The 11619-nt window shown below is 41.6% G+C and overlaps 1 protein-coding gene across 3 annotated transcripts; it reads left to right on the plus strand.

Moving 5' to 3' along the window:
* The first annotated feature begins 2402 nt into the window (after positions 1–2402).
* Positions 2403–10695, plus strand: slc11a2 (solute carrier family 11 member 2). Of its 3 annotated transcripts, none has more exons than XM_075460756.1 (15): positions 2403–2447; positions 3701–3837; positions 3987–4106; positions 4531–4650; positions 4823–4929; positions 5036–5106; positions 5190–5257; positions 5347–5502; positions 5650–5808; positions 5910–5996; positions 8080–8199; positions 8302–8451; positions 8542–8615; positions 9213–9366; positions 9706–10695. In XM_075460756.1, the coding sequence occupies exons 1-15, from the start codon at positions 2414–2416 to the stop codon at positions 9811–9813; spliced, it is 1665 nt and encodes a 554-aa protein (XP_075316871.1). In that variant the 5' UTR covers positions 2403–2413; the 3' UTR covers positions 9814–10695. The 3 variants fall into 3 exon arrangements, with proteins under 3 accessions (XP_075316871.1, XP_075316872.1, XP_075316873.1); XM_075460757.1 differs by lacking the exon at positions 2403–2447 and adding an exon at positions 2895–2978; XM_075460758.1 differs by lacking the exons at positions 2403–2447; positions 9213–9366; positions 9706–10695 and adding an exon at positions 2895–2978 and having other exon boundaries at positions 8542–8619.
* The last annotated feature ends 924 nt before the right edge of the window (positions 10696–11619 follow it).

An 11619-nucleotide genomic window follows, 5' to 3' on the forward strand; every position in this document is an offset into this window, starting at 1 on the left:
TCTAAGCCCTGGCAGCGCATCACTCCCATCCTCATGCAGCTCCACTGGCTACCAGTTAAGTCTTGTATTTCTTTCAAAGTACTCATCCTCACTTACCAACCCTAATCAATGATTACGGTTGATTAAGTGATTAGCTGTGTGTTTGGTTTTTATTTTAACAGAGGTTAATTTGGTCAGTGGGGATGCAATTATGCTATTGCTATGGATTAATCAGTGATAAAAGTAAAAAAATAAATCTTTGGAGTTGCATACGGTTTGTAGGAGTTGGCCACGCAGTTGGCGGTTCTCCAGGAGTCTTCAAAGTACTTTTGAAATACCATTCGGACATGTTGCCTGTGTTCTGGGGGAGACTTGGAAAAGACCAGGATATTGCCGAAATAGACAAACACAAGCAGATTTAAATCATCTCTCAGGCTCTTATCTTTCTTTTGCATGAAGAAGAAACCTGCTCCCACAGGTGAAGAGGACGACCTAATAATTCCCGCCACTAGTGACTCACATATGTTTTGCTCCATAGTTTCCCTCTCAGGACAGGACAAGTTATGTAATCTGCTAGACGGCAGGGGTGCTCCAGATCTATGGCACAGTCTTAGTTGTGGTGAGGAGGAAGTGACAAGGCCATGTCTTTACTAAAAACTGTGCCAAGGTCATGATATTCATTGGGAACCGAAGACAAATATATTATTGGAGGAATTGAGGTATCCGATGGGGGTTGACTGGAAGACTGGAGGTCGATTTGATGCAGTTTGAGAGACAGAAAACACTCCAGCTTACAATCTGACCGTTAGACCAAAGGATGTGTGGCTCAATTATTTCACAGTGGTTTCCAAAGATGGGTTTGGTTTTGTGAGTAATGGTGGTCAGGATACCATCCAGGACTGAGTCCATGATGGGTTTAGGCAGGGAAGACAAAGCTGAGAGACCACACTGGGTCCAGAAGGTTCTGTTCTGATCCAGAGCCCACTAGAGCTAGACGTTATTGGGTTTTGTTGCCTATTTGAATGGCAACACAACCCAAAAGCTAGGAGGAGTGTTTCTCAGTGTTCCGCCAACCGGTAATCCTGCCTCTACTGGTGCGCTCCATCCTTTGGCTGCACTGGACAAGTGGCAATGAAATGACCCTCTGACCTACAATAGATGGACTCATTTGCTTTTATGCAGCGAAGTCGCTCCTCAGGAGTTAGTCTCGCCCGTCCCACCTGCACAGGCTCGGGGAATTTCCCTGAAAGGGGTGACACAGGCAAGGCAGTTACAGTGGGGGGATTGAGAAGTGGAAATGTCACGGAAAGGCCGTCGAGGTGGTGGCTGATGGGGGCGAGAGATTTTTTCTCTTCTACGCTCAGCTGGCGGGTTAGACATACGTATCGCCTAGGTAACAAGATCCTCGAAAGAGGATGGCTCTTCCCTAGCCGCTAACTGGTCCTTCCAGCATTCAAAAAGACCCCCTGGAGAGCATTGGAAGGCCACCCTGTCTCTTTAAGAGATAAGATATGGAATTTGATAATGCATTTCCTGCTTTAAGCCTCAAGAGTCTCTTGGCTACATTAACCTCATGAAGAGAGTGGTCAAACGTTCTTCTAAACTCTTCCAGAAAGCAAGTGAAAGGAAAAGAGTGAATGGAATGATATTGGAATAATGCTACTGCCCAGTCTAGTGCTTTGTCGTTCAATAACCCTATGACGTAGGGGATCTTGGAAGAGTCAGCGGAAAATGAAAGTGGGAAATGAGAGCCAATGAACACAGAAGCAGGAAGCCCCCACACTTTTTGATGTCACTTGAGAAGTGGTCCAACATTTTCCTGGCCACATTTTTTCAGTAACTATAATTCCATCAATCAAATTGCCATGTCGTTTGATTAATTGTTCTGCACAAATTGTTCTGTTTCTGAGGAAAGAGATAAGGAATATGTCTCTTGGACAATGCATTTACCTCCCTGCCCATGTTCATCTCGAGGAAGTGGCACTGCTGGAAACCTTAACTTCTCTGTCTGCGGCTTTAGCTAATCTTTTGCCATGATCCCACAGTCATGTGCACTGTGTGTCAGAGGACACAGTGTTATCAAACGCAGTTGTTTTGTTTGACTGAAGTTTTGGGTTTCATCTCAGCAATCATAGGTTAATACATGTGTTAGCATGTGCCAGGGAAGGATGTAACTCATGGAAATGAAACTCTGGGGTTTGTGAGGGACCAAAGGCTTCCTTCATATTGCTGATAAATCTTTTTAAAAATCTTGAATAAGTCTTTTTCACTTCATAATTGTTTGACACCACAGCCTTCCTTGGCAAACGTGACAATGAAAAACCACAACATTCATGTTTCATTCTCACTAAAGTCATTTAACAGCTGTTGTCTTATTGCAGGGGAGGCTGATAGTCATCCTTTCAAATTCCCGGGAATCCCTCAGCTTGCTCTGATGAAGGCCGAGCCAAACGGAGACCTCCTGGAAGGTAACTCTTGCAGATGACGGAAACATCACATGATATCCACACTTTCCATTTTTTTCTGCCTGAGAAACTCGAGCTCAACTCCAGCTTCATAGCTCAACAAGTTGAGGGCACCCCATGTTGGCCTTGGCTTGTGGCCTTTTTCTGCATGTTATCCCCCTCTCTATGATCCATTTCCTTTCAAATAAGGGCCCCTCATGCCCAACAATCATAACAGATAATAATGATCTATGTTCTGCAATATAAGTTCTAAAAGTTAGTGTAAGTAACCAAATCATCATGGTTCAATGTTCAGATAAGGAGGGGCTGTGTTTTATCCATCACATGTTTGCTGCGTGTGCTGGTGTTACTTCTCTGTCTTTGCGGGTAATCTTTAGGGATACAAATTCAGAAAGTGATGACACTTAGTGTCCCAAAAAAAAGTGAAAAAAAAATAGGTAGAGTCGTATAAAAGCAGTTCTTAGGCAACAGCGGACTTGAGGATCAACAGAGAGTTGGAGATGGAAGAACGAATAAGGGAAAGGTCAAGACTCAGTGAGTAGCAGACTCCATGTATACACTTTGAACGAGTAATTATAGATTTGTTAGAAATGTTCAACAGTAATTACAGTTTGTATTTTTTTGTTATGTAATCCTTTATTGTGTCCTCATAACACTTTCTGAGTCATTGGATTTATTTAATGTGTTTGGCCAATTAAAGGTTACTGTTGACTGAGTCTAGAAATGTAATTTCAGGTCTTATCCCAGATCAGTTGTGTGGCAATTTTGAAATAGACTTTAAATTGCTATTATTATCAAGCAAAACTTCAATGTAAATAGCCTTAATCTTCTGGTTTTCATTTTTCATCAGACTTGAAATGAAGACTTTGGGTGTAGGATTGTTGAAAAGCATCAGGAGACATTTTCCTTTATTAGTCACTTCCAATTATTCTTTTTTCCTTTTAGAAAACAACATATTTAGCATTTCACCTTAAATCAAAGGGTCTGACTGTGGCAGGTGCCATAACAAAAAATATCATTGAAATTAAGCTGCTTTGGACGCTATAATAGTGAACTGCCATTTCATTGAATCTCAGAATTAAGTTGTGGAAAATGTTGCATCAGCCGGGATCAGGTGAAAAATTAAACTTTGAGAGAGAGCTTCAGTTTTTTTTTTTAAACGGTTTTTTGACTCTACCAATAAATAACTTCTTCTTTCTTTGTCTCTTTCATCTCTAACAAGAGTGCCCCTGCTTTTCCCTGTGTGATTTTCTTAGATGATTCCCAGCAGGAAAATGGAGCCCAGACCAACCGCTACAGCTCCATCTCTCCTCCTGCCTCGCCAGGGGCCCAGGAAGAACCCTCCTCCACGTACTTTGAGGAGAGGGTACCCATTCCAGAGAGTGCCAACCAGGTACCACCGAACAACCAGTGTTTCATGTACTATATTCAGGAAAAGTTTGAATGAATTTTGGCTCAGATGTGCTTGCAGATGATTTTGTAGCTATTCACATGAAAACAAACAGTAGAAATAAAGATATGTTGTCTTTCTCTTCTGCTCAGATATTCAGTTTCCGTAAACTCTGGGCCTTCACCGGACCAGGGTTTCTGATGAGCATCGCTTATTTGGATCCAGGGAACATTGAGTCAGACCTGCAGTCTGGAGCTATAGCTGGCTTTAAGGTGATGAATGAAAACATTTTCATGAAGACCGCAAAACAAACTTGCCAGTCTCTATTTCTCCAGTTTTGCTTTTTAGTTACCTCATATCTGAGGAAGTGAATCTACATACTTTTGCTGTTGTCTTCACCAAGACACATAGTATATGTATTCCCTGCTTAATCACAAAACCTTAATGTGTCCTTTCTAAGGCAAAATAACCTGCGATGTGATCACATTTTGTCTTTATTTGCTGCATCTTGTTCAGTTGTTGACACTGACATATGATGTGATGAATTGAGATATTAAAGTATTTCCCTTCAGGAAAGCATATTGTAGGTTAAACGAATTCAGGTTATTTGTATCTTTAATTCATTTCATTTTGATGCTCTCATATGATGCAGGGGCTTTGCTGATGTCGTTGTGTCTCTCTACTGATGTTTCACAGCTCCTGTGGGTGCTCCTTGGAGCCACCATCATTGGGCTGCTGTTGCAGAGATTAGCCGCACGCCTTGGGGTCGTCACGGGGATGCACCTGGCTGAAGTCTGCAACCGCCAGTATCCCACCGTAAGCATCCACCACTGTCACTACTCATCTTTGTTTTCGGTCATTAATCATTTGTCTGAAGCAGTAGTTGCTGACCCTTTATTGCAAACATGCTTTTTATATCAACTTCTCAAAAGTAATAAATTCTGAGAACATAAATAGGTCTTCATGACCTTTGTTTTTATCCCTCCAGGTTCCTCGGAACATCCTTTGGTTGATGGTCGAACTGGCTATTATTGGCTCAGACATGCAGGAGGTCATTGGCTGCGCTATAGCTCTCAACCTTCTCTCCGTGGGCCGGTAACGTGTTTAATGCTCGTCTGTAAAAGTGACTTCAAACATTTTTATCGGTCTATTGAAAGGGTTAAATGGGCTGTGTTTCTCTTATTATCTCTTTTTTATCCAGGATCCCACTGTGGGCAGGAGTTCTCATCACCATCACAGACACATTTGTGTTCCTCTTTTTAGACAAATATGGTATGTGATTCAGCTCAACAGATTTAAACCTCTGACCGACATTTGTGCATCCCAGTGTTTTACATTTGATTATATTTCTGTAGGCCTGAGGAAACTCGAAGCTTTCTTTGGCTTTCTGATCACTGTAATGGCTCTCAGTTTTGGCTACGAGGTAAAGTTCCTTCACCTTTCAAATGTAATTGAAGTGTTTGTGTTTCGAAGCCGCCTAACACTTTCTGACTCCTCATTGTTGCCCTTTAGTATGTGCTGGTAAAACCAGACCAAGGCGAGCTTTTAAAGGGAATGTTTCTACCCTCCTGTGCCGACTGTGGGCCTGTTGAGCTGGAGCAGGCGGTGGGAATTGTAGGAGCTGTCATCATGCCCCACAACATCTACCTGCACTCAGCACTGGTCAAGGTTAGAAACGTTTATGTAACAAGATTCAACCCTAAAGGGAGAGCGTAACCTGATGCCAGATAGATTTGATGGTGTCTTAAAATCAACTTTAATGCTAAGTAGAAAATGTTTTAATGAGACATCTGTTTTTCTGTTTATTCCCTTCAGTCCCGGGAAGTTGATCGTAAAAATAAGAAGGAAGTAAAAGAAGCCAACAAGTACTTCTTTATCGAGTCAGCTATCGCCCTCTTCATCTCCTTCCTCATCAATGTCTTTGTTGTCGCAGTCTTTGCTCAGGCTTTTTACAATAAAACCAACATGGAGGTGGTGAGTAGACCAAATGAAGAATCCATTGCTCCACTGAGGACTGTTGCAGCTGTGTGAGCCAATACAGTCAAATATTCTCAACTTCAACTGTGTTGTTGCAGAACGCTGAGTGCAACGCGACTGGCAGCCCTCACACAGACCTCTTCCCTCTCAACAATGACACCCTGGAGGTGGACATTTACAAAGGGGTACGTCTGGTTAGCGTTACTGCAACAATGGACCTCACTGTAAAGTTGATGATAAATTAAAGACACCATATGATCAAGAAGCGCACACACCTCCAACCGGTAAACTGTGTGTATCAAGTCCTACTCCAGCTATTTATCTGAGGTGTGTAAAATAACAAAGGGAGGAGAAAAGGTAGGCTATAGGAGTAGCTTTTAGCTCGAAATCCCTTCGGCGAGGAACAGGAACAGGTGAGCCTTCCAAGGCTGTGAAAGCGGACTACGATTGTTACATATTCTTCCCCCGGAAAGCAATGTTCGCGATCAATGGCTTTTATATATTTTTAACAGCATCCCCAGTACCGCCGACTTTTCCTTTGCGCTGCGCATTTCACAGAGTACAGTTTCACAAACCTTGCACGATTCCGAGCAGGCTTCAGTCGGAATTTAATGCTCAGTAGAGGGTCAGTTCCGACTTTGCAATAAAATCAACCCCAACAATCAGTACAGCCTGTAAGTGTCACATTTTATTTAGTTTTAAATGTGTGTTGTGCCATATTCCTTTTGTAAGAATTGCACGTTAGCTCTGGCTTGTTCATCTAATGGGAATGAGATTTCTTTTCAGTGAGAGCAAGGGCAGCCAATCAAGCAACGGCAACCGAATAGCGCCAACACCTACCTGCGTTTCATAATGAGGTTGCCAGATAAGCTCTGAAACGACGCCAATAAGGGCAAACAATGCATTCTAAACCCAGCATAGTAACATAGCTGTTTCAGAGAGCCTTTTAGGGAGGTTCTGAGCCATTACAGACCCAACCAATTTTTCATTTTTGGGCTACATATCACATCACAGAACAAGGATTAATGCCCCATTCAACCATTCTCTATCACCTTTAAGATTAAGATCAGATTTATTGGTCATGCATACACACGAAATTTGTCCTCCACTTTTAACCCATCCAGGTTGGCACCTGTTGACACTCATGCACAGGGTCACACACTCATAGAGACAGATGCCAACCTGGAGCGGTGGGCAGCCATTCGCAGCGCCCGGGAGCATGGCGGTACGGTGCCTTGCCCAAGGGCACCTCGTAATTTATCATTACTTATGAAGATCTTGTCCACTTAAAGTTTTATTCTAAGAAATGTTCATATGATTAAAGGCAGATTAAATCTCTTCTTATCATCCATGTGTCAGCGTAGAGCAAGAAAAACTCCAACTTTGGAGGAACACACATTATTCTAAGATGCTTTGCCCAAAGCCTGTCACAGCTGACAAATAATCCAATAATTGTGCTTTTTTGAGATATTACTCAAATAAGCACAATTATTTGAGTAATATAAATAATTCTATTTATATGGATGGATGGATGGATGGATGGATGGATGGATGGATGGATGGATGGATGGATGGATGGATGGATGGATGGACTTTTTATAGAACCTTCGAATTTATAGTTTATGCCCTTTTATTGACATCATGTTATTCCAGTCCTGTCATCTGCTGGGACATGGGCATGTTTCTGTTTTAAAAAAGAAAAAAAAAAAACCTAAAAGGAAAACAGAAATATCTTTTAATTTACGTTCCTGTCTTAGTTTTCTATTGAATTACTTTAATTCTTCATAAGTGCTGCTTAAATAACTAAGTCATTAGATTATTAGTCGGTTCATACTTAAAGTAGTGGCGTAACTTGAGAAAGAAAGTAGACAGTTTCATTGTTAATTGCAATTATTTGTTTAACAATTAATTGTCAGGTAGCATTTCATAACTGTGATGGCCTAACAGCACTTAGTCTTTTCACCAACCTTGTGTTCATGCCCTGTAAACAGCCTGAAGTCATCGCTTCAGCTTTACTACAGAGTTGTAGGAAGTTTAATGTTAAAACACTATCATATTAGCTGTTAGTTATTAGTCTTATTTTATCAACAGAACATGTCACATATCTGTCACTCTGTGACGTGTCAGCTGAAGTGTTAAAGGTATAAGATGTCAGATGCTATGAAGCTGAGAGCAGAGCCAAGCAGCTTACTGTAACCTCTATGCAAGAATCATTGATAAAGAAAGAAAATAGATGCATGACCAGAGGATTTTATGTCTGTCTGTCAGGGGGTGGTCCTGGGCTGCTTCTTTGGTCCTGCGGCCCTTTACATCTGGGCGATAGGGATTCTGGCAGCTGGACAGAGCTCCACCATGACGGGCACTTACTCTGGACAGTTTGTCATGGAGGTAAGATTATACATGTATGTTTGCTGCACTTTCCCATGACTGTGAAAGAGAAAAAAGCTTATAAATATGTACGCTCATGCTGTTGTTTTAATCTTTTCTAAGGGTTTCTTGAACCTGAGCTGTTCTCGTTTTGCTCGGGTGCTACTGACCCGCTCCATCGCCATCGTGCCTACGCTTCTGGTGGCCATTTTCAAAGATGCTCAGCATCTGACTGGGATGAATGACTTCCTCAATGTTCTTCAAAGCATTTTGGTCGGAACGAGTTGTTAAGAAAACACTCACCTTTGAGATAACACGAATAACTGTAAAATATTCACTGTCATTTCTCTTCTTATCCGACAGCTTCCATTTGCTTTGATTCCAATACTGACCTTCACCAGCCTGACGTCCATAATGAACGACTTTGCTAACGGACTGTGAGTAAAATAAATGTTGTGAAGTTGATATCTTCTCTCTATTAAATCATCATGCCTCTCAAATAAAATTGAGCTTTCAGCACCGACAAGTTGTTTGTGTGTCTGAAGTATATTTGACCAAATACTTAAAGGTTCTTTACTTGCTCATAATCAAACAAACATCCAGACACATCCCCCTCAGCTCTTGCCTTGTCCATCCACAGCTCACGTTCCACTGCAGGAGATCTCAACATCTAGAGAGGAGATACGATTGAGGAACAGTTCATCTTTTTCAAATTCTAATTTAAAACCACATGAGACCACATGCTAAAGTGTTTACAGAATGTTATTTGACTTGAGTTCAGCAATACAACAGAGGAAGTGAGAGGTGCAACAACCAGACTTAATGAGTTAATGACTGAATGCATCTCGTCTGCCGGGCATCTGTGTATCTGTTTGCTTTTTTAAACAGTCCAAAACATTGTTGCCCAAACTAGGAATTTTCTCAGTAATATGAGTTTCTGGTAAATCTGCCAGCAAACAAAGTGTTTTCAGACCGTTCATTTTTGGAAACAAACACATTCTGCGATGGTCTAATAAAATGTCTGTTTTCTTTAGGGTGTGGAAGATTTCTGGAGGCATCATGGTCCTGTGTGTTTGCGCAATCAACGCGTACTTTGTGATCGTGTATGTGAAGGCGCTGAACAGCGTGAAGCTCTATGTTCTCTCTGCTTTACTCTCCTTGGGCTATCTGTTCTTTGTGCTCTTCCTGGTGAGTTTTCGTAATATGACAATTTGGAAAATGTAGTTGGAATGTGATTTTCATAAAGAACCGAAGAATACATATGTCTGTGCGGGTTGTTGGTTCAGTCCGCACATGCTTGCAGTGCTATCCATCTATTTAGCTTCACATGTTAGTTACAATAACCAGACAATATCAAGATAAACAACTGACATTAAGGAACAAAGGTGTATATAATTCTCTCAGACTGAAATTTAAAAGAGCTGTATGTCATCGACAAAAAAAAACACCCCAGAAGACAGAAACGTGTAAAAGTTAATACAAAGCGTGTCATGTCTCGACCTCTGGCTCTTCTCTCACTGTCTGCAGGTATGGCGCTGTCTGATTGCCATGGGGGTTTCCTGTGTGGACTTTGGCAGCAGGGTAAGCAATCGACCTGCTGTGTTCATAGAGGAGCAGTCTGAGTACGACTCCTAGAGCTGAACACCACAGTAACTACAAGCACAGCCCTTTCCTCTGAGTACACAACACAGGACTTTTAAAGATTATTTAGGATCTTGAAGGAACATTTTCTGCTGATGTCTCATGTTTATTGGTTGTTCTGAGCATTTGCACAACGGCATTTTAAATTAGAAGTCAGTGTTTGACACTTGAGCCAATTTATAATAAAACCCTAAAATGATTCTTTTTAAAATTCAATGATTGTTGATATTCTTAAAGTAAGCAACTGCATTCCGGTAATGAGACTTATTTTTCTAATTGATTTGAGCAGTTTTTACTGTCGCAGTCATGTTAGCATCAGCAATGTCCCAATCGGTGGCCTTGGCCTAAGTGACGTTCTGTATGAGATGTGAAGGCTCAAATCATCCATTAGCGCTATTGTCAACAGCGTAACGCAGACCATTTTCACACAAAAACACAAGAGAATGCTCAGAGAATCAATCAGGTGCAGACTGTGTTCACAGTTACCTGTACAATAGAGAAATCAGCACTTGATCACATAAGAAATGGGCCAAGACGAATTTGAAAGCCAGAAAATTGGTACTCTAAGTTTTTTTTTATCATTTTTATTTTAGGTGTCCTCTGAGGTATATTTTACTCAACATATCTTGACACAAGACGAGTATTAGTTTAATTACGACATGTATGTACAGGCTGTAGGGGAACTTTTTAAAAATACAATTTGAAATTGCTGCATCATGTGTCCCTTTTCAAAGTGTTATCAAAAGCAATATTTTAATTTGGAGCATTCAACCATATCGGTTTTGAGGTTTGATATTCAGCTAGAAAACTGCTCTATATGTACGTATAGATAAAATATATATATATGTTTGAAATAAATATTGTTCCTGATAAATAAACGTGTCTACAGTTTTAATGGCTCTCCTTTGAAAAACACCTGATTCAAGTCAAGTCTTTAAATATCCTTTTGTTCATAAACCGAAAGTAATTTTTTTTTCTGGTTTTACTTTTTATTTCAATGTCTTCCTCAGAGAAGACCATGATCAGTTCCAGTTATTCATTCCAGTCGCCTGTATTTGGTTTTCTGTGCTTCAGTAGCTGATTACAGACGTTTTTCACAGCAGAGATTTTAACATTTTGCAAGAAAAGTTACTCAAAACACAAAAACAACTGGATTCCATTTAGGTGGCCCAGTTGAACTGGGTTAAAAAAATATGATGAGTCACAGAATTTGTTTGAATAAATGTTTTCATATTTCAAGCAATTTGAAGACATACTTAATTAAAGAGCCACAAACCCAAAGCCCTGATTTTTCTGTTGTTTATATGGTAAGTTTATACTCTATAAGTTTATACTATCCATCCATCCATCAATCATCTTCCGCTGGTCCGGGGATCGGGTCGCGGGGGCAGCAGCTTGAGCAGAGAAACCCAGACGTCCCTGTCCCCGGCCACTTCCTCCAGCTCTTCTGGGGGGACCCCGAAACGTTCCCAGGCCAGCCGAGAGACATAGTCTCTCCAACGTGTCCTGGGTCTTCCCCGGGGCCTCCTCCCAGTGGGACGGGCCCGGAACACCTCACCGGGGAGGCGTCCAGGAGGCATTCTCACTAGATGCCCGAGCCACCTCATCTGACTCCTCTCGATGCGGAGGAGCAGCGGTTCTACTCCGAGCCCCTCCCGGATGACCGAGCTTCTCACCCTATCTCTAAGGGAGAGCCCAGACACCCTGCGGAGGAAACTCATTTCGGCCGCTTCTATTCGCGATCTCGTTCTTTCGGTCACTACCCACAGCTCGTGACCACAGGTGAGGGTGGGAACATAG

This window comes from Odontesthes bonariensis, chromosome 3 (genome assembly GCF_027942865.1).
Source record: "Odontesthes bonariensis isolate fOdoBon6 chromosome 3, fOdoBon6.hap1, whole genome shotgun sequence".
Lineage (NCBI taxonomy): Eukaryota > Metazoa > Chordata > Actinopteri > Atheriniformes > Atherinopsidae > Odontesthes > Odontesthes bonariensis.